This window comes from Herpailurus yagouaroundi, unplaced genomic scaffold (genome assembly GCF_014898765.1).
Source record: "Herpailurus yagouaroundi ecotype Mexico unplaced genomic scaffold, PumYag 77, whole genome shotgun sequence".
NCBI lineage: Eukaryota > Metazoa > Chordata > Mammalia > Carnivora > Felidae > Herpailurus > Herpailurus yagouaroundi.
The window spans coordinates 75,858,352-75,885,069 of NW_024412388.1; the positions used below are offsets into that span (position 1 = coordinate 75,858,352).

General features: G+C 37.6%; 1 protein-coding gene across 4 annotated transcripts in view; it reads right to left on the reverse strand.

Annotated features, from left to right (window-relative positions):
* Positions 1-328: 328 nt before the first annotated feature.
* The window catches only part of KYAT3 (kynurenine aminotransferase 3), a 75,957-nt gene continuing 49,567 nt past the window's right edge, over positions 329-26,718 (reverse strand). For all 4 annotated transcript variants that reach the window (XM_040470885.1, XM_040470887.1, XM_040470886.1 and 1 more), the window contains exons 7-14: positions 26,052-26,177; positions 25,832-25,952; positions 18,432-18,508; positions 16,937-17,026; positions 11,384-11,570; positions 7,226-7,302; positions 6,864-6,950; positions 329-888 (exon numbers count right to left, since the gene is read on the reverse strand). In XM_040470885.1, the coding sequence (XP_040326819.1) occupies positions 826-888; positions 6,864-6,950; positions 7,226-7,302; positions 11,384-11,570; positions 16,937-17,026; positions 18,432-18,508; positions 25,832-25,952; positions 26,052-26,177 (828 nt within the window). In that variant the 3' untranslated portion in view covers positions 329-825. The remainder of the gene's footprint in view (positions 889-6,863; positions 6,951-7,225; positions 7,303-11,383; positions 11,571-16,936; positions 17,027-18,431; positions 18,509-25,831; positions 25,953-26,051; positions 26,178-26,718) is intronic.

Below are 26,718 nucleotides of genomic sequence, written 5' to 3' on the forward strand. Positions count from 1 at the left end.
CTTATTATCTCAAAGGTGGCACAGCTTTAAATGATGAAAGGTTCAGGGTGTGCCCAAGAGGGTAAGTGGCTGGAGTGTGGAGTGAAGGTGAACATCACTAAAGGTGAGTAGGTCAAAGTGCTGAAGGCCTAGGCAATCCCTGTGAACCTTGAAGCCACTCCAGACGATGGCAGTATTTGTGACAGAGAAGCAAAATTGTGAGCAAAGTTCAAAGCCACTGGTAAATGAAAGGGAGAGAACTACGTGTGGGTAGATAAAGCAAGGACATGGAGTTGAGGGGGTATAACTGGCTAAGAGTTTTTATACAAGGTGGAGTCATGAAACCGGCTAACATTAGTTGAGTGTTTACTGAGGCTTTACATATATCAATCTATTTTATCCTCACAAACTTCATCTAAAATAAGTGCTGTTGTTTTGGGGTTTTTTTGGCACAGGCTCCATGCCCAACGTGGGGCTCAAACTCATGACCCCAAGATCAAGAGTCGCATGCTCTACCAACCGAGCCAGCCAGGCATCCTAAAGTAGGTGCTATATTTTATTCCCCTTTTATGATGAGGAAACTGAAGCAATGAGAGGTTAAACACCAACCAGCTTCTCACAATTCTTAAGCCAAATGCTATACTCCTTCTCATAAAATGGTTATGGAAGGTGTTTTCATACATTTCAACTGAAAAACAAAAACAAAACAACCCAGTAGGGTTAACATTTGGAAAATTTTCTTCAAATTTCATTTGTACTGGAATATTTGTTTTTCAATATCCCGCAGATGGCAGCACTAAATAATAATTCCATATTCGGTCATCTAGTAGAAACAGTCTGCATGTATCAAGACTTCTGTCTATTCCATCCCTTAATGATTTCTTCAGCAGCATCCAGTGTACTGTCTTTCTGTAAATTAAGGAAATAATCATCATTACATATCAAATAAATTCAAGATGAATTAAATATTTAAATATAAAAAATATGCCAAAGTTAATGGATCAGAAGAGTCATGTAGTGATTTGGAAACCAAGTGCTCCTCAATCCCGGACAACTTGAGCCAGGCCTAGTTGGGCTCCAGGCTGTCCTTGGCCTCTGCGGCGCGCCAAACCCCAGAACATTCATTCAGGGATCGTGTCTTCCCAGGAGATGAGTCATTGGAAGCCTTGCCTGTAGTAAGCCTTAACTCTGGGAGGAGCACGGACAGAAACTGGGAAATGGCATTTGTAGCGTCTTCCCTTGCTTGACTGTGTGGTACACAGATTCCAAGTTCTTTAAACAGCCCACCAGCAAATCAAACAAGCCAATTATTTATAATGTTATATCCCATTACTGCCTGGCTGGAAAAGTGTATGAACCTCCTAAGAATTCAATATTAGAGGAGCTGGAGAAGTGGGACACCAGTCACTACGTCATACTGCTTTGTGATAGTGGCTGCCAGTTCATTGCTACTAGCCTGACACTGAAAAATGTACAGAATTAACTGCCATGGGGCCAAAAAGCATCACCAAACTGTATAAATGCAAATCATATTGAAAACAGTTTAACCTGATCCCAGCCAAAACCATGTCTACCAGTGTGGACCCTCTCACGATTTATAACCATTTTGGCAGCACAAGCAACTGGCAGTGCCAGAGACCCAGACTCATAAATGACATTGACGCCAGCAGCAAGACTCAAGGATGTGCTGATGGGATTGATATTTATTATTTTTGCTTCCTTGCTTCTCACCTCACGCCCTTCTGAACATGACATGACACCCCTCACGATGTCCATTTATAAGCATGGGAGATTATAGGACTGATAGTCAATCTCCAGTTGAGGTATTGGAATGTCTTTAGGAAAGGAATTCATATGGGAGAAATCCTTTTCATTTGAGAAATCCGTGTATTTATTGATATCTATTTATCCAACACTAAGATTCCCGAAAACAATTATTTTTCCTTGCTGCTCAGAAAAGTTTACTGAAAAGACTAGTTAACTAAAAGCACTAAAATCTGCAAAGTCTGTCTTCTGCTAAAATGACATTTACAAACATGAAGATGTTTCTTTCTGACACACGGCGAACGGTACTACTACTAGCTGGCATTTGCCGAATTGAAAATAGGCCAGTTGAGCAAATTACAGCCACCATTCATTAAGCTTTGGATAGTACTCTAATGATTTGTTCACTTTAAGATAAAGACAGATTTGATAAAGTAGAAAGAGTATGAAACATCATAGCACTAAATGAAGATTTAAGTGAATATCTGATCTAAGTGAAGAGAATTTTTCAAAGTAAAAATGCAAAGGCAGACCTACAAAAGGGAAGCAATCAAATTAATATATAGTTGCAGAAACAAATCAGAGAGTACAGAAGAGCTTCCACAGAGTAAGACTCATCTGCTCCTCCTCTCCCTACTCCTTCCTACTATACCCACCATCTTCCAAGACAACCTTTTATAGCAATTTCTCATTTTAGTTCTAGCGGTTACCTCCAAGATCTAAACTATGCATTTGGTTCTATTTCCTTATTTATCAACTTCAGGCAAAATTCATCATTCTCTGCTCTGGGGAAAAATTCACTCATCCACACTACTCTGCCCACTCCCATCAATGTTTCATAGTTATAATTACTAATAAAATTCATTTGCCTTTTGAATAGGTAATACCAGAATTTGGTATAAAATTAAATTGATAAATAGTGAAAATCAAGTCTCCTGTTTTTCTCTTCTGCTTTCACTACTTCTTTTATTTCTTCTTCCCTCTCTACAGAATGATTTAGTGCAAAAGCCATTAGGTGGGGCTGAGTGAAGCAGGTGTTCATATATGGAGGCGGCCTGGTGCAGGATGTTGCAGCCAGAGTGGAGTGAGGAGGGTTTCCAATGTGGGCGGCATGAGGTGGTGATGATGGCAGCAGCAGTGTTGACTGGAACAGGGTGTCAGAGTCCAAGTGGGGTAAACCAGCATCTGTATCACAGGGTGGCTCTGTGCAGGGTGCTGGAACCTGGACAGGATGAGGCAGGCATCTGCCAAGGTAGATGGGCATGGGGTGTCAGAGCCCATGAGGGGTGAAGGAGACCCTGCAGTAGGTGACAGTGGCAGCCTGGTACAAGGCCTCAGGTCAAAGCCTGAGTAGGGTAAAGGGTGCTTGTCAGCAGTGGTGGCTGGAAAGGCAGGTGGCTCATACAGAGGGACTGAGTAAAGAAGTGATTATGTGATGAGAGCCAAGTTTTTTTCAAAGAAGGGAGTTACAAATATGGAAAATCCTCAAGCACAAGTCATTCAAAATGTGCAGGTAAATCCACAGGAAAAAAAAATCCTAGAAGTAGAATTTCTGGGTTAAGAAGTATGTACATTTACATTTGGATGGAAATATTCAAACTGACTGTTTAGAGATTTTACAAATTATACCCCCACTCTCAATCTATACAATTGTCTCATGGAACTTTTTTTTAATTTTTTTTTTTTCAACGTTTATTTATTTTTGGGACAGAGAGAGACAGAGCATGAACGGGGGAGGGGCAGAGAGAGAGGGAGACACAGAATCGGAAACAGGCTCCAGGCTCTGAGCCATCAGCCCAGAGCCTGACGCGGGGCTCGAACTCACGGAGCGCGAGATCGTGACCTGGCTGAAGTCGGACGCTTAACCGACTGCGCCACCCAGGCGCCCCTCATGGAACTTTTTAGTTGTTTGCTTGTTTCCAATCTAATAAATAAAGTAAAATTTTGTCACAGTTTTAATTTTCATTTCTTGTAATATGAGTAAAGTGGGACATCCCTTCATATATTTGATAGCTGCTGAGAATTTTACCCATAACCACTGGGAAGTGCTGCTTTTCGGCTTATTTTGCCTTAAATTTAACCTGCTTTCTTTCAATTTCCATTTTCTTGGCATGTTTTGTCATCCTTTTATTTTTAGCCTTTCCAAGAGGTTGGGTTAGTTACATTAACTTTCCCTAGAGACTTCTTGGTGGTGCTCCCCTCTCTTCCAATATTGAGTGTTGATGTAAAGGAGGTGTGTCCACACTGATCCTTTTACCTGCCCCCAAGAAGGCGTGGGTCTTTTTGTTTAGATGCCAAAGGATTGTTTCTTTATCTTTTATGTCCAATGTATCTCAGTGTTAATTGTTCTGGGACAATTTTGCCTGAGACAAGGCATTCCCTTTCAAGTATTAGATTTGTCTGGTTTGTTTTGTTTTGTTTTGTTTTGTTTTTAAATAGAAAGCATTCTCGAAATAAAGCCATAAAATGCTTTTCAGGTTTCATTTGTTTCCACCTCCCATGGGATTCAACACATTTCACTTGTCTTCCACATCCATAATTTTTCCAATATTTTAAAAAATCTTTGATCCTTTCCACTCTTCCTTGTTCACTTTCCCCAATCCTTAATAATCTTACAGAAGTATTGAGTGTTCTCTGTGCTGTTTCCTATGTCACTACAATTACCTTTTCTCCTTCAATTTTGTACCTGAGCTCTGACAAACTGCCATTTCATCTTCTTATATTATCTATTTAAAGGTTTTGGATTTGAGCTACTGATTTTTATTTGCTCTACAGCAACATTCTTCTGGTTGAATATTCTCTTTCCGATGCTTGTTTTTCCTTGTACCCTTCCCCTTTTTTCCTTATAGTATCTTCTTATAGATTCATAGTGGATTCCTTTTCATTACTCATTTTTGATTGAATTACCTTTGTGAGCTCCCACTGCTAGCACACCTACGGTTCCTATTGTTCGGGGTAATGAATATGCTACCTACTGACTCTGTGATTTGAGGATGTATCTGCAGCTCAGTATAAGCGAGGAGCCAGAGCCACACTAGAAGACAGGAGAAATTCTCCCTGGCTCACAGTGAAGTTTAATATGACTGATGTGGACTTCAGTGGAGAGGGAGGAGGATACTTTTTTTTCCTCCCAGCTAATTTAAGTCGCTACCTGGAATTTAATATATCTTCCTCTACATTTCCCCAATAAGGCTTTTAGCAAAAATGACAGCAGTGAATGAGAAAATCTATAACCCAACTAGAATCTCCTTTCCGCCCTGCCCCACATAGGTTCTAGATGATACAGCTGTATGCTTCTGTCCTGCCTTTCATGAGTCTGGAGAAGCTCCCTCTGCCAGTGCACTTATTGTCCTATTCTTCTGATGAGTGGGTTGCTTGCTGGCTGTCTATAATTTGAAGATGTAGACACAAGAGACTTTCTAGGTGTCTTCCCTCTACCAAATCACTGGATTTGGCAACTCTTCTTCACTTACTGGGGAATTTGTGAATCTGTTTTCCATTTTCCTAGTTGTTTTGAATAACTTCCAAGCAGAGAATGGGGAAGGGCTGTGTTTACGATTTTAAAACAGGAAGTCTTCTGTTACTTTTTTCTTTTATTAGTTCTATTTATAACTTCAAATAATATGCCTCTATTTCTAGATCCACTGTAAGATGAGAATATTAATGGCCTTACCCTTCTTCTACATTTCAGTCAATTAAATGTTGACATTAGGTTGTTAACATTTTTATTCTCTTCTGAGTAAGTCTTCCATAGTTTGTCTAGAGATTGTCTCTAAAATTGAAAACAATGATTACATCATTCTGACTAGATTTATAGATGAATGTGTTTGTAAAAAGAGTTTCTTGAATGTATTAAGCCTGTCTTCAGTGGCAATAACACCTTAAAAATAGCAATAATACATATATTCAGGTATTTTTTTAGTACAGGTCTGATGGTAAGGAATTCAATCGGCTTTTATTGGTTAGGAATGTACACTTCATTTTTAGTTTTAAATGCTATTTTCCAGGATAAAAGAGTTCTGGGCTAATACATTTTTTATTTCAGCAGTTTCAGGATTTCATTTCATTGTATTCTGGTCTCCATTGTTTCTGATGAGAAGTTGCTAAATTCATATGCATGTGAGGTATAGTTTTTCTTTGGCTTTTTTCAATATCTTACCTTACCCTTGGTTTTTAGCAGTTTAAGTATCTAGGTGTGGTTTTCTTTATATCCTCCTTGTGATTCACTGAGCTTTTAGATCTCTAAGTTGCTTTTCACCAAATACAAGGAAATTACTTCTAAAAATATTCTTTCTGCCACATTCTTTTTGGTACTCCAATTACATGTATATTATCACTTGATACTGTCTCATAGACCTAAGGCTCCACTGATTTCTCAAAAATAATTGCTCCTTCTGTTTTTCAGATTGGATGGTTTCTGTGAATCTGTAATTCAAGTGTGTTATTTTTTCCTGACATCCTCAATCCTCTCTGTGTTAACCCCATATATTTTTCATATCAGAAATTACAATTTAAAGTTGTTAAATTTCCACTTGATTTTTTATAGTCTTAATTTGTTCACTCATTATGACCATATTTTCTTTATTTTTAATTAACTTATTAATTAGCTAACTAATTAATTATTTTTGAGACAGAGCACATGCATTCACAGGGGAGGTGATCATGACCTGAGCTGAAATCAAGAGTCAGATACATAACCGACTGACATCCAGGTGCCCTCTTTTAATTTCTTGGGCATACTTATAATATCTGCTTTAAAATCCTTGTCTGCTAATTCCTATATCTGGGTCACCTTGCAATCTGTTTCTACTGACTGCTTTTTTTTTTTTAATTTTTTTATTAAGAGTCACATTTCCTTATGGCTTCACATGTCTAGTAATTTTTTATTGCATGCGGGACATTGCACTGTCACACAGTAAGGAGTCTGATCATGTAAGACAGTAAACTCAATGCTCAAGTGTTGAGTTTTGTCCTTGAAGGCAGTTAATTTCATGGCAGCAAGCCAAAATTAAAAAACAACATATGAACACATCATTCCTAGCAATAGAAAAAAAAAGGTGCTTTATAAATCAGAAGGAAGAACATCATAAATGTGTTTTTTAATAAAACAGGGAACTTACTTTAATGAAGCAAAATCGCACAAAGTTCTCAAACTGTAATTTGGTCTCTGTGTTACAGAATGCAGAAACTGGAATGGCTGACAGTTTCTGAAAAGTAAATAGAAAAATAAAATAGGAAAACTACTTCTACGTCAAATATGAATTTTAGGCTGATAAACATTAACGTTAAAAACAAATAGATACTTCTAAATATTCACAACAACTTCCAAAAAGAAAAATGTCTTAAAAATCCTCTACATAACCATAAGTGGAATATGATATAACAAAACTATAGTTAACATTGTTCAAAACATGTCAGCAAGTTTCCTTCATAAATTAACCATAAAATACATCACAATATCTCAAAGGCAAATAAACATTACCTTATTTTTAGTCATCCATTTCACAAATTTATAGTCATAAGGTTCATTGCTGTCCTTCATATCAGAGAGGTCTGCATCTAAAACAACAATGAAGATTAGATGACCTATGTATTACATCTGAGGCCAACATGTATTTCATCTAAATCTATCAAGATTCAAAATGTTCTCAGAAGATTTTCAGAGAACTTATTGGACTCTCATACTGCATGGTGGGGTGGGAAGTGAGGAATTCACAGATAAGTTTTAGTGATACTCTAAGGCAGAACTTTATGGATATATATGGATAATCATGCTTGTGCATATTGATCTTAGAACTGGGGAGGAATAGGAAAAGGGGAGAAAAGAGGAGTGCTATCTTTCCATACAGAAATAATGTAAACTTCTATGATCATTATTAAAGAAATAACATCTAAACTTATAGAGTATTCATCAGTAATAATTATATCTCCAAATAGTCATTCATTATTAGATTGTAAGCTCCACAAGGATAAAGTGTCTGTATTGCAACCTATCATTATTTCCAACTCCTAGCTCAGTGTCTAGCATATAAGTAATGAAAAGTGTATCTGTTGAGTGCATACTTTAATGCTATTCATCATTTATAAAGGGAGAATATCTGTGTAGATCTTCCAAGATAGCCTGTTTACTTCTTTCTTCAATATTATGCTTTTTAAACATTAAAAACATTTTTTTTGGAAAAACTTCAAATATGTGTTCTATTCTTACCTCTTGCTCCAATCTTGCTTTAAGGTCTGGGCAAGATATTTTCTGGTATTCAGTATCAGCAATATTGTCTGTTTTATTAATCTGTACTCTTAGATCTTTTTGAATGCCCCAAAGCAACTAACATTGACAGTTACTGTAATCAATAATATTTTATAATTTATTGCTCAAAGCAAATTGAGGCAGTTACTTATATTTTACTCATTAAATACTAGGTCTCTTCAAATTAACAGTGTAAAAACCTTGACATTGAAAAAAGCTTCATCTTTATTTTTTTAAGTCTTAATATGTTTTTACTTAATGATTTTATTTCCATTTTCTTCTGTGCTTTAAGAATGTAAAATTTCCATATAATGCTAACAATATATTACCATTTATTGAGCACTTACTATTTGTTAAGCATGAAAAAAGAGTCATTTATTTGAGAGGTAGCTATCTTCACTTTACAGATGAGGAAGTTAAATTACTATTTCAAGTTATATGTACGTGTGTGTGTGTGTGTGTGTGTGTGTGTGTGTGTGTGTGTTTACTTCAGGTTTGGCTCTAACAAAATAACAACTTAAAGTTAGACTTTAATTATAAGTTTTGTCAAAATTCCATGTGACAAGTATTCAAAGGTAACCCAGAGAAAGAAGTGATTACCCACAGCAGAAGAAAGAAGAAAAGCAGGACATTAACTAACTGTAACCAGCACCGGTTGTAGTATTCATTTATTCTTGTGAAGCTTAGAAAAGTTGAATTTATTGCCATGGTGCTCAAAAGGAAAGAAGGGAACAAATACAATTCTAAAGATTTTATAGTTAGAAGAATGTTGGAATCTACTGCTTTTGAAAACTCAAGTCTGGGGCGCCTGGGTGGCGCAGTCGGTTAAGTGTCCAACTTCAGCCAGGTCACGATCTCGCGGTCCGTGAGTTCGAGCCCCGCGTCGGGCTCTGGGCTGATGGCTCAGAGCCTGGACCCTGTTTCTGATTCTGTGTCTCCCTCTCTCTCTGCCCCTCCCCCGTTCATGCTCTGTCTCTCTCTGTCCCCAAAAAATAAACGTTAAAAAAAAAAAAATTAAAAAAAAAAAGAAAACTCAAGTCAGAGATCCTCAAGATAACTAAACAAAATATTTCTTTAGATAGCAGTTTGAATCATAGTATAATAACATTAACGTATTTAAGTAATCTACTAAAATCAAAATTGGTTATTGGTATTGCAACCCACTTCTCCACAGTTGTGGACCTTATTATCTCACTAGAACAACTTCAATCATCTCCCTATTTGTCATCTTGTCTTCTTATCAAATGGTCCCCTTTTTAGTTCTAGGGTGAAGCTCACTGACCTGGAAAGTTGCTTAATACAGCAAAAAAAAAGATAAATTCATTGGTTAGGAAATGGATCTCTGGGTTAAGAACCCAGCTCTGCTACTAAGTAGTTAATTAGATTCAGTAATATTCTTAATTCCCTCTCTCTCTCTCTTCTCTCTCATCTTTCTCATCTATTAATGGAGATACAATAGTACCAATCTCATTGGACTTTTGTGAGATTGGAATATCTGTAAAGCTCTTAACATAATACCTACTACATCATAAATACTCAAATCATATTAACCAGTTAGCCATTGTTATGAGTTGTAAAGGGTGTTAATTACTATGTTCATGAATCTTATGGTCTATTTTTATTTTCAAGCTACCATCAAATGAAAATGTTGGATTTTGCTTTTGTCTTTAGCAAATGGTGGGACCAAAATCTAATACCTGGAAGAATGTCCACATTTACATTAATCTGAGTAGATAAAAGGGTACAAGAGAATGAACTTGTCCTCATATGTAGGAAGGTGTTATAGATATTAATATTTTCCCCCACAGGTGAAAAAGGACTATAAGGAAGTGACATCTTTTTCTCCCCACATCATCATAAATGGTTTTCTAACCAAAATCCTTTCTGTTCCATTACAACCACACTAGCTCAAGATCTGAGACCTAAACTGGTATTGCAAGCAAGGTGGATTGACTGAAGATAATATGGGAAACTATTTAAGAGCTTAGGGCAATGTTCCACACAAAGGTTGCATTAATGTCCTTTTGATGTTTCATGTTACAATGCAATAAATTCCTTTCAGAATTTACCATCTCGAACAATTGGGTTCCAGGGGAGAATTATTCTTATCTAAAAATTTAAGTGTCCTTTTATCCAAGAAACTGGCAACTAATTTCATTTTCTATTTGCTCATGCAGCCACAAAGTTCAGTCCCAAGTTAATGTTAATTACAACACTATATTGAACCTAGGCAACTAAAACATTTGCTCCCTCCTCGTCTTGTGTGACACTGATTCTCCATTACATAAATTTCTACTTATATATTATACACGGAAAACTTTTTAATATGAGTTAGCTTAAATGCTCTTTAGAAGTAGATCAAGTACTTAATCAATTACTTTAAAAATAATTCATGTTGAAAATCTTACGGAGTTCCAACTCAATAGCAAAACTGTACGTGATGAAAACTGTGCCGTTTCTTTTTATCATTTCACAAAATGAGCTGTACATTTGGACAAAACACAGGAAAAGTGATTTCCAAACCTCAGAGTATAAGACATCTTAAGGGGTTTTAAATAAGAACAGAGCTTGGGAGCCAAACATACCCAGCTCTCAGGCAAAAGGACAGCAAAAACCTCTGGGCACCACGGTCTCTCCTTCTCTCACAACAAATGAAGAAATAATAATCACTGTTTCATTAACATCATAATTTTTTTTTAAGAAAATAAGTTATATACGAAATGTTACCATGCTTCTAATTTTAGATTTGTATGGCATGTCAGAACTACATACAACAGCTTCAGGTAATATAAAAACCATTGCTTTTTGGTGACAAAACTACGTGGAATGTAGCTATGTGACTTCAGCAAGTTACTTAAAGCTTTCTAAGTGTTCACATCTTTAAAAATGGAGCTAACAACACTTTCTTCAAAAGGGTGTGTGGAAGTGCTAGGCATGTAGTAGCCTCTCAATAAATATTATTTTTCTTCTTTACTTCATTTCAGTAAATTCTAAAATAGCATTTTAATATTCCCCAATAGCATCAACCTTTTAGAAACCACCTTTTTCTTCAGTAAAAAGGAAACGAAAATTTTACTCAAAGGAACACAGGGTATGCATATTATTTCACGTACCTGTATTTCAAACTACACACTAGAACAAGATGATAGCAAATTCGATGTTTAATGGAATACCTGTAACCATGTTAATAACAGTTGCATTTAAGGTCAGGGACCTAAAGTCAAAATGATTATATAAAACAAAACAAAACAAAACAAAAACAGACAAACGAAAAGCCATTTTTCCATAGACAAAATGCTGATATGGCTTTGACAGCAATCTTTACTCCCTAATTCTGATGTAATTTCACACATAAGTTTCCATATATTTGAAATAATAAAAACCCTTACAAACCTAGCAAAGACACATCAGCAATGATGAAGTATCCCCCATCAGGAACTATGGGTTTTAGGCCAAGACTTTCAAGTAAATGTATCATCCGATCTCTTTTTACTTCTAACTCTTTTGGCAAAGAATTAAAGTAACACTCTGGGTCATCCATGCGCTTGATGTCAATCCAAAAAGCTTGAGCCAAGGCTTCCTGCATGTTAAGATTGAAACATGTGGAAAGGAAATACAGTAATGTTATTTATTGCTGAGTTTACTGGTGTAATAGAGACTACCCTAAGTAACATTATTGGGGGGGGGGGAAGTCATTCAGGGAATTACAGTTAAATTCCTGTGAACCTATGTTAGACTGCATTAATGGAGGAATCGGTTACATACAAATGATCAAATCTAATGTGAAGAACTGAGAATTAGGCATGACGATCCAAATTAAAAGAGAGGTACTGTATAAAGATGGCTTACTTGGAAATGAAAAGACATTAAGTTATTTTCCACTGAGGTCAGCTATAGAATGACTTGCTAGATCTAAGTGTGAAAGATGATGGACTAGACAGCCTTTTCCCATTACCTTGGAGGATGCAGTGGAAATGAAAGCTGACCCACTATGTCACTCCCCATAGGTATGCAATCATTCTCATCTAAATGGTAATCCCTGTTCTAATCATCCATATCCCAGAAGTGTCTAAGTGTCACAGGGATTAGAAAAGAATTTCTGGGGCATGTGGAGTCACTTCTGTACCATTCCTCAGCAAACTCAGAAGTGACAGGAGAGAAATTGGTCCAAGAGGAAAAAAACAATGTTGTTAAAGGCGACCAGGTAGGTGTCTGAGAAGGCAACAAGTCAGGAAAAGGTAAACAAGTCTGAATCTGGACACACATAAAGAACAAGGATCTGTACAAGCAGGAGGACAGAAGCTTGGTAGGTGAGTGTGAACTGAAACTCCTTAGAAATACCAGTTCTCAGGGGTGCCTGGGTGGCTCAGTTGGTTAAGAGTCCAACTTGATTTCGTCTCAGGTCATGATCTCACAGTTTGCAAGACTGAGCCCCCTATTGGGGGCTCTGCATGGAGCCTGCTTTGGAGTCTCTCTTTCCCCCTCTCTTCCCTCCCCTACTTGCTCACATGTTCTCTCTCTCTCAAAACAAACAAATAAACTTTAAAAAAGAAAAAAGAAAAGAAATATCAGTTCTCAGAGCAAACAAGGACATCTAAGCAAATAATCAAGACTCTGGGAATAATTAAGAGATAGAGGGGCAGAGCAAAGTAGCTAAATTAAAAAATATATTAATCAGAACCGAGAGGTATCAAGAATTAAAGGATGGGGTGCCTGGGTGGCTCAGTCAGTTAAGCGTCCACCTCTTGAGTTCAGCTGAGGTTATGATCTCCTGGTTCATGGGATGGAGCCCCAAATTGATCTCTGCACTGCCAGTGAGAAGCCTGCTTGGGATTCTCTCTCTCCCTGTCTCTGCCACTCTTCCGCTCATGCACGCACTCACTCTCTCTCAAAATAAATAAACATTAAAAAATTTTTTTTCAAAGAATTAAAGGATAAATTCATTCACTCAGTAATCATATACTGAATACCAATGTTAAATATTGGCATTGTGATAAAACACTGGGGATATAATGATAAACAAGATAAACATGGTCCTTGCCTTTATGGAGATTCTAGTTAGTATCTATTGGAGGGGGCATGTAGAAGGGATGAAGAAACCAATACATGAAAAAGGCAGGCTATAATTTGTTCTGTTGGAAGAACGGAATCTGGTGTGACTGCAGAGTACCAAGAGAGACAGCATGGCAAGAGATGACATGGAGAGACAGAGAAGACTGCATGCCAAAAGAATCCACCAGGAAAAAAGAATTGATAATTCATAGTACTAAAAAAATCTTGGATAAATGAGGATCCGCTGCTTCAGCCTAGGAATCTGTGGTCCCCCTGGAAGCATGGGCCAGTTTCCAAACATGGCTATCTGACTACACGGAAAAAAACCAGGCACTTAGCTGACAGGGAGGGTCAGATGGTTCAGAAAAAGAAGTTCCAGATCCTTAGGTGAATCTTGCTTTTTCCTCAGCAACTTATTCACTCCCTATAGTAGGAGATATTGCCCTAGAAAATTCAAAGCTCAAGAGACATAAACATCGATCCTAACTGTAGTATTATACTGGACTCTTTCTGTCTCTTACCCCACCATGTAACCCAATGGCAAATACAGTCAGCTCTACCTTCAAAATATATTCAGAACCCAATCACCTTCCACCACTTCACCATCCCTATATTGGTTCAGTCAACTACTGTCTCTCTCGGTTCACTTCAACAGTCTTCTGATTCAATAAAGCAGCCAGAGTCCCTTTGATGACACAAGTTAGATGATGCAATCCTTGTGCTCAAACTCTCCAGTGGCTTCCGCTCTCACTCAGCCTTGACAGTGATAAACATGGCCTTACTTGATCTGGCTCCTTTTGTTCCTCCTACTCTTGTCCTTTGATCATCTGATCCCAGTCTCATGTTTTTCACTGATATAAGTATGACAGCCAGAATACCTACCCCAGGGCCTTTGCACTTGTTCTTGCAGTCTGGAAGGTTCTTCTCTAGGTAACTATGTGGCTGCTTAACCTTCAGTTTGTAGCTCAAATGACCCCTTCTCAGTGAGACTTTCAAAGATTACTCCATTTAACACTGTATATTTTCCCCTTAACACTTTATATCCTTCCTCTTACTTGCTTTAATTTTCTCTGTTGTATCTATCAACATCTGACATATTATTAAAATATTTACTTCTTGGGGCACCTGGGTGGCTCAGTTGGTTAAGTGTCTGACTTTGGCTCAGGCCATGATCTCGCAGTCCCTGAGTCTGAGCCTCGCATCGGGCTCTGTACTGACAGCTCAGAGCCTGGAGCCTACTTGAGATTCTGCAACTTCCTCTCTCTCTGCCCCTACCCTGCTCCCACCTCTGTCTGTCTGTCTGTCTCTATAGGCACCTCATCAAGATAAAAATCTTCTGCACTGCAAAGGAAACAATCAACAAAACTAAAAGGCAACCGATGGGATGGGAAAAGATATTTGCAAGTGACATATCGGATAAAGGGCTAGTATCCAAAATCTATAAAGAATTCACCAAACTTCACACCCAAAAAACAAATAATCCAGTGAAGAAATGGGCAGAAGACAGGACAGACACTTTTCTAAAGAAGACATCCAGATGGCCAACAGGCACATGAAAAGATGCTCAACATCACTCCTCATCAGGGAAATACAAATCAAAACCACACTGGGATACCACCTCACACCGGTCAGAGTGGCTAAAATGAACAAATCAGGAGACTATAGATGCTGGAGAGGATATGGAGAAACGGGAACTCTCTTGCACTGCTCGTGGGAATGAAAACTGGTGCAGCCACTCTGGAACACAGTGTGGAGGTTCCTCAAAAAATTAAAAATAGATCTACCCTATGACCCAGCAATAGCACTGCTAGGAATTTACCCAAGGGATACAGGAGTACTGATGCACAGGGGCACTTGTACCCCAATGTTTATAGCAGAACTTTCAACAATAGCCAAATTATGGTAAGAGCCTAAATGTCCATCAGCTGACGAATGGATAAAGAAGATGTGGTTTATATATACAATGGAATACTACTTGGCATTGAGAAAGAATGAAATCTGGCCCTTTGTAGCAACGTGGATGGAACTGGAGAGTGTTATGCTAAGTGAAATAATTCAGGCAGAGAAAGACAGATACCATGTGTTTTCACTTATACGTGGATCCTGAGAAACTTAATAGAAGACCAGAGGGGAGGGGAAGGGGGAAAAAAAGTTACAGAGAGGGAAGGAGGCAAACTGTAAGGGACTCTTAAATACTGAGAACAAACCAAGGGTTGATGGGAGGTGGGGGAGAGGGGAAAGTGGATGATGGGCATTGAGGAGGGCACCTGTTGGGATGAGCACTGGGTGTTGTATGGAAACCAATTTGACAATAAATTATATATAAAAAATTTTTAATAAAATGTTCTTCTCTATTATCTGCATACTCCCAATAGGCTGTAAGCTCAATAAGGGAAGAATTTCTTTATGCTGTATTTCTTCTACTAGCAAATATTTGTTGAATAAGTGAATGGATTGATTTTGAGTGGATGAAATGAGTTTAATATGTATAAAACCAGAAGTCAAAACTAACCTTTATTATGACATTGCTTTAGAGAGTCACAGGAAAGAGAATTTTAAAACAAAATTTTGTCTCATTCAGTAGATATTTTCGGCAGGAAGCAAAAAAAGTAAACTTACTATAGCCACACATTTCAATCTTTCAGCCTTCTAACAGCCTTCCAGAAAAAGATATTTTTTTCAGTGATCTGATTATTCACGGAATGATGGTACACATATCCCTGTTTTATAATTTATTTAAAAAAAAAACACAGAAACAATATAAAAAAGATATACATTAAAAAGTCTTGTACCCACCCCTATCCCTATCTATTCATATCGCCTATTCCTCATATCCATACAAATAGCCACTTTTAGTAGCCTCTTACAGATCCTTCCAGATATCCTTTAAGAAAATACAAGTGTATGGTTTCTCCCTTTCTTATACAGGATATAGCACAAATACACACTACTCTGTATGTTGCTCTTTTAACCTTATAGTATATTCTGGAAATCTTTCCATATCGATAATTATAGAGCTTCCTCCTTCTTTCCCTCTCTCTTTCCTTTCTTTTCATTTTTAAATAGTCATGGTGACAGACAGAATAATGGACCCCAAAGGTGTCTAGGTGTTAAAACCCAGAACCTATAAATACGTTACTCTACATAGTAAAATAAACTTTGCAAATGAGGTTTAAATTAAGGATCTCAAAACGCAGAGATTATCTTGGATTATTCATGGGCCTAATACAATCATAAGGATCCTTGTATGGGAAAGAAGGTAGCAGGAGAGTCAGAATCATGTTAGAGTTATGTGACCTCAAGCCAAGGAATGTGAGTAGCCCCTAGCCCCTAGAAGATGGAAAAGACAAGCAACGAATATGCCCTTACAACCTGCAGAAGGAACACCAGTATGGAGACACCTTGTTTTTAGCCCTGTAAGACCCATTTCAGACTGCTGACCTCCAGAACTGTAAGATTAAAAATTTGTGTTGTTTTAAGCCACTAAGTTTGTGGTAATTTGTCACAGAGAAATGGGAAACTAATGCAAAACTCAGATAATATTTAAATGTTTGGCTAGACCATGGTTTATTTAATTGCCAGTGGATGGATAATGTGCATCCCCTATCTTCTGCAATGAATGGCCACGCACATACAGAGCTTCTTGCTTCTCATGTATACAGATAATAGCAACAGAGTAAACTCCCAGAAGATGGATTCCTGCTTTGGAGCACATGCACATCTATAGTTTTGCTTGGTGTTGTCACTGTCCTTCACTGAGTCTGTTCTACTTTGCAATCCCACCAGTGTTCAAAGCTAAAACTCAATGACTTTAAACAAACAAACCAAAAAACCATTCTAGTAACACCTTCACCAAAAGACCATGCTTCAACCCCAAGTTATTCTAACACCTACCTGTAAAGGTGTAGCACAAGTATAAACAGTGTTTTGTTGAACTGTCTGCAAATGTTTTATCAAATGATTAGGACCAATGGACCAGCCAAGCTGAAAAAGGAAAAAAAGAAAAGCAGATTTCAGAAAGTGAATCTAACTGTATGTATTAAATCTGATAGAGTAGCTCAGCTTAATGTAATTATTAAACATATGTAATTCTAAAATGTTCACTCTATGAAAGTAGTGTAGTTATTAGTATTTGCTCATCATTTCAACACTGTTCTGTGGGAAAGTTTCCCACCGGAGTCACTAAACTCTGTCTTCAGAAGGTAAATAGTGCCCACAATCATTATAACCCTTTTCTTTTCTAATTCGCTACTTCTGAAGGTCTAAAAACTCATAACAAAGCTTATTTGAATTAGATAAAAGTAACTCTGAATGTGGGCCTAAGGGACTCTTCATTAATTTGGTTCTGCAGGCCCCATTTTTGATACTCCTTGCTTCTTGGCCATGTTCAGGATAGGGCTGGTTGGAAGATAATCAAGCTTCAATTGGGTAAATTGTTAATGTATTAATTACATAGTGCAGTGCTTAAGTACATAAATTCTGAAGCTGGATTGCCTGGCTGGCTTGAGTTTATTAGCAGTATAACCTCAGGCAACTTACTTAACTTCTCTTACTAGTTTTATTATCTATAAAATGGGGATAATAAATTATACTCACTTCATAATGCCATTATGAGAACGAGTATGTGTAAAGCACTTAGAACCTGGCACATAGCAAGTGCCAAAATATTAGCTATTATTATGTATTATATTTTTCCTCCTTTTTTATTAATCTGCAATAATCTGAACATTCTTTGCAAAGAAGAATGCCATTGGTTGGTTACTTATAAAATGAAAAATGACTACTTTTCTGCCATTTGCAATGACATGGATGGAGCTACAGAGTATTATGCTAAGTGAAATAAGTCAGAGAAAGGCAAATACCATGTGATTTCACTCATATGTGGAATTTAAGAAACAAAACAAATGAGCAAAGGAAAAAATGAGAGAGAGAGAGTGACACACACACCCAAGAAATGGATGTGTAGCTAGAGAGAACAAACTGAGTGTTAGTGGACAGGAGTGGAGGTGTAGGGGGATGGGTTAAATAGGTGATGGGGATTTAAGAGGGCACCTGTATGAGCACTGGGTATGGTAATGAAGTGATGAATCACTAAATTCTATACCTGAAACTAATATTACACTGTATATTAACTAACTAGACTTTAAATAAAATTTTAAAAAACTTTAAAAAAAAAGAAAGAAATGATTAGGTCTCAAAAAGGAGAAAGGTCAACAGGAAAGCTGAATGAGTAAACAAAAGGTCAGTAAGTACAAAAACCTGGGTAAACTGAATATATATGCATTTAACACACTCTCTCTCTCTCTCTCTCTCTCTCTCTCTCTCTCTCTCTCTCTCCAAGAAATAAAATACGTGTCTGTTTTTAAGCAATTATTCTTTTGCATCTTACCTTCCAGCCAGTTACACTGAAAGTCTTTCCGGCACTTCCTATCGTTATTGTTCTCTCCCACATACCTGGAAAAGTAGCTAAACCGGAAAAAGAAAAAAAAAGGTTAAATAATTGCTTTCCAATCAATCTACATTCAGTATAACTTAAAAACATACATGTAGTATAATGCAGTCGGTATATTTCAGTAGTTTTTTTTTTTTTTAATTTTTTAATGTTTATTTATTTTTGAGAGAGAGAGACAGAGCTTGAGAGGGAAAGGGGCAGAGAGAGAGGGAGACACAGAATCTGAAGTAGGCTCCAGGCTCCGAGCTGTCAGCACAGAGCCCAATGCGGGACTCGAACTCATGAACTGTGAGACCATGACCTGAGCCAAAGTTGGACGCTTAACCAACTGAGCCACCTAGACGCCCCTATTTCAGCAGGTTTTTAAAATATAATGTAACTTTAAGCCAAACATAGTTGAAAATGTCACAGTGCTTAAAAATACTGTATAATATGTGATAGATTAAATAATGTTAACTAGCAAAATCACTTCCAGGGTCAGAAGTGGCAGAGGTGTCAGTAGGCAGCGTTCCGGGCAGTGGTTGCACAGTCGTGGCGTGGCACCTGGTGCTCGGTGTCAGTGGTAGCTGTGCATTCACTAATACTGCACTCTTCCTGTGGCACCATTTTGATTGTGGTCCTGGCCATTGTTGACTCGCCTCTACTCTGCCCATTTTCCGAGTCTACCTCTACAGGATTCCTAAGACAATGTTTCTTAAAATGTGGTTCTCACACCAGTACTAGCAATATCAATGGGGAACTTGTGAGGAAGGCAAACTATTGGACCATATCTCAGATCTCCTCAATCAGAAACTCTGGGGATAGGGCCCCACGATGCATGTGTGCATGTGTGTTTTGGTAACAATTTTAAGATATATATCCCACACTATAAAATTTACTTATTTAAATTGTCTAATTCAATGGTTTTTAGTATATCTGCAGAGCTGGGCAACCAGTTTTAGAACATTTTTTTTCACCCCAAAAGCCCATACCTTTTAGGTACCACCCCTTAATATCTCCGTGGCCAATAGCCCTAGAACTTGTCTGAATGGAGTTTATTTGGCATATTTATTCTCTCCATAATGCACACCACAATCTTCTTATACTTCAAAACATCAGCCAGCACTTCAGCACTATGCTACGGGGTTTATTTTAAACAACAAAATCACCATGAAAAGGGCACTTGTTTATAGTATAAGCTGAAATAAGGCAGAGTGTTGCCTTGTTGACCTCAACTGAGAATACACATATTAGGTGACTCAAATTTTTTGCCCCTCTTGGCACATCTGTGAATGAAGCGCTGTGAGTATTGACTTTGAAGTTACAAATAGATTTCTGCGAGTAGGTGATTCACAAATATGGATTCCACAAATAATGAGAAATGACGGTGTAAACGTTTTCAAGTGATTGACATCTTTAATAAAATCATTCATTCACATACTCATTTGCTTATCAAACATTTATTACCAATGACCAGGTCCCAGGGACTAAGCCATGTCTAAAAGAAACAAAGATGAGAAAAAAGCACATCCTATCTTTGAAGAGCTTATGGTCTAGCGGGGATGGGAGAAAAGTAAAACAACAGTCATATACAGTGTGTAAGTGCTGTAATAGTAAGCGGCATGGAGTATCATGCAAGGACAGAAGGTGTTAGGGGTAGCTTTCTGCAGCCAGTAAAGCTTAAGCTGAGACCTGGAAGACCATGTAGACTTCTGCCAGTCAGAGAAGGGGAGGAAAGGTATTTGGGGCAAAGAGAATGCAGGTAAAATCATACAGGTATAAAATGCAGGAGCTTGTGAATTCTGCCCCAAATTGGTAAATTATTCCCTTGTTAATCTTCGGAGAGTGCTACCTATGCTGCTCTTTGTTCCCTTTTTTTAATGTTTATTTATTTTTTAGAGAGAGCGCACGAGCGGAAAAGGGGGAGAGAGAGAGGGAGACACAGAATTGGAAGCAGGCTCCAGGCTCTGAGCTGTCAGCACAGAGCTTGACATGGGGCTCGAACTCATGAACCACAAGATCATGACCTGGGCCAAAGTCAGCGCTTGACCAACTGAGCCACCCAGGCGTCCCCCTATGCTGCTCTTTGTATTCCTCAAGTAGTTTAGATGTTAAGTTCTTCACATGCAATCCCATGAGTTTTTCACTTGTTTTTCAGAGGTACAGTAGATACTCTTGTATTGTTCTAAGAGTGTTGGTATACATAAAGAGAAAACAAATAGCCATTTCTGTGTGATCTAAGCTACTGTTTTCTTAATCTTCTCATATACAAGTCAAGTGGCTACTAAAATGTAAGGTAGCTAAAGAAATTTCCAAAATGGAAATTCATATGTAATCAGTCCACTGTGAAATACCTGCCAATATCTGTAAAGGTAGGAAAACTACATAAATCAGGATATTATAATTGTATTCTCTGTGGAGTAAAACAAAACCCAAAAATAATAAATAAAGAAAATATTTAGAGAATTCAAAGAAAGAATATTCTAACATTTGATATAGATATCCTATCATTTCAAGTTTTGAAACAGTTCTAGTATTCCAAAAGAATACCATGACACATGTCCCACTTTCCTATTTGACCAGAGAAAATCTAAACTATGTATAATGCAGAGTATCACCTCTTTTAAAGTAATAATATGTATCCAAAACCCGGAAAGTCTATTAGTAAACACAATATTTAGAAATAAGTTCTTTAAGGGGCACCTGAGTGGCTCTGTCAGTTAAGCATCCGTCTTCTGCTCAGGTCATGATCTCACCATTCCCGAGTTCCAGCCCTGCGTCAGGCTCTGTGCTGAAAGCTCAGAGCCTGGAGCCTGTTTCAGATTCTGTGTTTCCCTCTCTTTCTCTGCTCCTCCCCTGCTTGTGCTCTGTCTCTCTCACAAATAAATAAACATGAAAATCAGAAATAAATTCTTTGAAATTAAGAATTACCCAGAGAAACGAATACAATCCTAACATGTTTTCTTAAGTTATATCCAAAGGAAATCAAAACCACCCACATGTCAAATGTAGGTTTCATTCACAAAACATCAATGTAATAGTTTTGGTATAATATTTTTTTGAAAAGAGCTAAGCAATTTTGATGGCTATTTTAGCCATTTTAAAAAATGGATGTCTTTTTTCAAGCAGTAAGCTAATCAACTGAATAACTTACAAGGAATTTTATATTATTTGTCTAAATGCCAAAAGATTAGTATATCAATATAAATGTATTAATATCTTTTTTATAGAAGACAGGTTTCTCTGCTGACTGACATGTCATTTTACAGAAATGCAGAGACATCATTTGAATCAAGAATCTGATCCAAGAACAAATTCTACTACTTCATTAAAAAGGGCCCTAAGGAATTTTTTTAAAACATTTGGATGTTCATATCCTCTCCAAGACTTGGGGAGCCACAGAAATTAAAGCAAACAGGTAGAACAGAAGACCACAACACTGTGTGTGAATCTAGAAGAAAAAAAAAAATCTTTGCATGTCTGATCATTTTTAAAAAATGGTACCTAGGAGTGCCTGGCTGGCTCAGTTGGTAGAGCATGCCACTCTTGATCTCAGGGTTATGAGTTCAAGCTCCATGCTGGACATAGTGATTACTTACAAAACACAACCTAGGGGCACCTGGCTGGCTGGCTGGCTGGCATGTGAGTCTTGGTCTTGGGGTTGAGTTCAAGCCCCATGGTGGTCGTAGAGATTACTTACAGGCATAAATAAAAGTAAAAAGGAAAACTGATATCTAGTATTAAGCTTAGGTTGCATTTGTATCTGAAAGGCAAGTGGTCATTGCACTTCTCATTTATGACCCGTGGTCCTTAAATCAGCTGCAGCAGCAATAACAGTTATTTACAGGTGGCTTAGGCTTCAACAGAAGTCAGATAAAGATTATAGACAGAAGGAAGAATGCTACCCCAGGGAAAATGGCCTCAGTGAAAGCATAAGGGTGATGCTAATTCACGATGTATGGCTGGAAAGCTTTATTGTGTTATATTAAAGAACTACTACCACACTCTGCAGATTAATGGAATAGTCACTTTGCATCTTTCGTGTATTCATATTTGATAGAATACCTAAGTTTTCATGGAACCAAACCACTCCCTAAATAAATAGTGAATTCATTTTTGTTTGTTTGTTTGTTTTAACTTTATGGGCTGTTATAACAACTAAAATATCTGAGTTAAAAATATAGGTCTTAGGGCACCTAGGTGGCTCAGTCAGTTAAGCGTCCAACTTCAGATTCTGTGTCTCCTTCTCTGTTCCTCTCCCACTCACACTCTGTATCTCTCTCTCAAAAATAAAGATTAAACATATATATTTTTTTAAATATATAGGTCTTGATATCTTTAGCAAGTAATATGTGTTACACTTTTACTATGAAGGGCTTATATGAGGTTTAAACAATATAATAAAGGTTTAAACAATAACTCAAGATCATTTAAAGTTATCTATTGGAAAAATATTGCTGAACTTAGTTAACTAAAACTCTAAGGACTTGAGACATTATCACTTAGAAATGAATATATGTGTTGAGTACAAAATTATATTTATTAATTAGCTAGATGCCTATTCCTCTGTTTAATTGTTAAAAATTACAAAAAAGGGGTGCCTGGGTAGTTCAGTTGGTTAAGTGTCCGACTTCAGCTCAAGTGATGATCTCATGGTTTGTGAGTTCAAGCCCCGCATCAAGCTCTGCACTGACAACACGGAGCCTGCTTGGGATTCTCTCTTTTTCTCTCTCTCTCCGCCTCTCCCCCAATCTCTCTCAGAATAAATGAACTTAAACATTTTTTTCAATTACAAAAAATAATTATTTGTCTATGTTGACCTGATTTTCGACTGGGAATAGTTCAATGATCTGAAACAGAGGTCATCAACAAAAAGGGTGAACGAAGGTGAACTCTGATGCAATTTTGACATGAAACAGCAGTTTGCTGTGTTGAGGCACCATGCCTTGCACATCTCTGGCTGCCTTCTCTGTTTATCAATTCTCCCTGAGAAAATTCTCTTCCATGGGTTCCACCACCAACAAAATTTTGATGACGGCCAAAACCCTTTCCCCTCATGATTTGATCCTAACTGTCAGGCCTATAATTCTACTTGTCTCCAGACATCTTCTCTTCTAGGCCTCATAGAGACTGAAACTTAGCAAGACTAAAGAAAGCATGAGAGGCAGGAATATCCCTTACTCCTCACAGAGCTGCCCCTCCTCTGTACACGTCCACCTCTGCTTACAGGCCTCACCACTGCTGAAGGGGCCGGGCCAGAGATTTCAGAATCCCACTGGCTGGTTCCCTTCCCACCTTCAGATGCTATACTCTGCCCTATTGTTGACTTCTAAATAGCCCACTTGTGTCAACCCCACTGCTAGGGCATCTAACTCACTTCAGGTCCTCACCTGTAACTGGTTCTTACCTTATAAAACAAATCCAATCAAGGAACCCATTCCCTTGTCTTGGCACACCTCCTGCAGTAGTTCTCAAATTATGCTTCGCTGGAACTTTGGTGATCAAATTAATGTGTAGAATTTTTTTTTTAATCGATTTTAAGTTTTCCTCCATGAAATTTTCTCAAGCACCTAAAAGTACTACCATTTATCTGATAGTATATGCTACCAACAGTGAAACAAATGAACATTTAGTGAGAGGCAAAATCAGAAAAACTCTGATATGTCTGTATCAATGGCTCTTTGTACAAATATGCACACAACCGGGATTTTTATATTGACTCCTTCTAATTATTAAGTTTCTATTAAGAAAATTGCTTCTAGTTTCAAAATGGAAGGCAACGTATCCCTATTCTACAATGTGAACATTGTGGCTTCAAGGTGCTCTACACTAACATTGTTTCAGAACCACTTATGTCCTCAACAAGTTTAAACTTTGTTCTCATAACCAAGACTGCCAGAATTACTCTACTTTTCCATTATCATCTGTGACTGTTATAACATATCCTTATATGCCACCTGCCCTAATCTTAAGTATATCTTGATCTGTTATGCCTTCTTGCCTCAGTCCACATTAGTTTATCTGATAGGAATTTTAATGTTTTTAATTTTTAATTTTTATTTTTTGAAGGAGAGAGAGACAGAGCATGGGGGGGGGGGGGAGCAAAACGAGAGGGAGACACAAAATTTGAAGCAGGCTCCAGGCTCTAAGCTCTCAGCACAGAGCCTGATGCAGGGCTTGAACTCACAAACTGTGAGATCATGACCTGAGCTGAAGTCAGATGCTTAACCGGCTGAGCCACCCAGGTGCCCCCTGATAGGAATTTTATTTGTTCCTCTCTGCTTAGCAAATTCCATCTTTTGCCCACTCCTCTGTTGATCTTCTCAAGCAGCTGCTTTGTCCTCCATATTTCTACACTTTAAAACGTACCACAGGGATAATTATGATATATGAAACAACTATTTATATACAAGCGCACTAATTTATTTATTGATATCTGCCACAGTGATTTCAGTTTTTCTTCCCTTATCTCCTTCATATTTCCTATTCATTTCTTCATCAATTACTTTCTGATTACCTAACATGTGCAAGATCCTATGCTAAAAACTGCACATTCAGAAGTCACTAAAACAAACAAATAGCCTATGTTCCAGCAGGTTAGAAGTAAACTATATAGAAGTAAACTATATATATTATTATAATAGAAAAAACAAAACAGAACAAAAAAAAATAAAGCAAAGCAAATTCTGGAAGAAAGACTTATAATTATCTTAAATGTGGCCATAAAAACTGGTATCGGAATAAAGCCCTGGGGGAGATTGAGCCATGTGGATATTTGGGGGAAAGTGTTTCCAGGCATAGAAAGGGCAAATGTACAGACCCAAAGGTTGCAACCCAGCATATAGTCTTATGGTTGATATCAGTTTAGATAACCCCAGAAGACACCGAGGCAGGGTGTCTTGGGAGATGGCAGGGTAGTAATGATGAAACCTCAGGCAAGAGCCAAGCAGCAATAGCTTACTCACCCTGCAATTTTCTCCTGTCGACTTGGCATTTTGGCAACTTGCTCAGCAGAGACAGTCCAACTTGGGAACAAGTAAGCTCCCTGTATCTTATGTACCACGTAATAGATGCATTCTTGATAAAAAGCCAAGGATATGGGCAAAAGTATAACTTCTCTGGTTTCATACCCTTATAGTATGATCCAAAAATCTCTTCCCCAAAGTTTGTACTGCTTGTCTTTCAGTCTGTTTATTAATTCACTCAAGCATCATTTATCCAAATCCCATTTAAGTGCTCACACAGACCAATACCCATTGCAAGGACTATTTTAAAGCTGTTCTGGGATCCCTTCCAATTAGTTGTTCTACATGTGCCCAAACACATTTAGATTTGTGACTCTATGTAATAATCAGTACCTATTTTTACATGTTTATTTCCAGTATATACAAGCCATTCATAAACCTCATCACTGATGCAGAGTGTGTCATATTTGATGCAAAGGTCAGCAATTACTTGGAGTTCTTCTTTGGTATATACCTATATGTATTAAAGAAAACAAAAGAGCAGAGCCAATTATGATTCAACATGTGAGACAATGATAGGTCAGAAGACTGTATAAAGAGATCAAAGACTCACCTTGCCAATGGGGTTATGTGGAGTATTCAGTATAATCGCTTTGGTTTTGGAGTTAAACTTACTTGCCAGTTCTTGAGGATCCAATGTCCAGTCAGAACTAGACCATTTTTTCCCATCGACAGGTTTCTACATATGAAGAATCAAGATGTGATTTAATCCAATTAATTCATGTTTGCTGTCTTACAAATAAATAACCTAATGGCACAGGGTGGCGGGGCAGAGTAGAGAAAGGCATGGCAAAGATAACTGAATAAATGACTAACAAAGAAAATAGAAATAACTAAGCTTTCATTCTGCCTTAAGAGCCCAAGAGGACTTAAGTCTCATGCTCACACCTAGTAAATGGGAAAATAAACTCTGTCAACATAAACAGCTGTTAAAGTATGTACATGCCTTCAAAGGAGTCAGCTATAACTATGGTTAACATGTCTGAGACTGTAAGGCTAATACAAGATTCTGTGATTCACCTTAGTGTATTACTTATTATAGTAAGATGTTTAAAAAAGACAATAGTAGCATACTTTATTAAATTCCTTAGTAGCAAAAGTAAAAAAAATAATTCATTCATAATTCCGAGATCAGACGAGATCGGGCACATTCAGGGTGGTTTGTCCTTAGACAATTCATTCATAATTCAACAAGCATTTATAAAGCACCCAGCCTATAC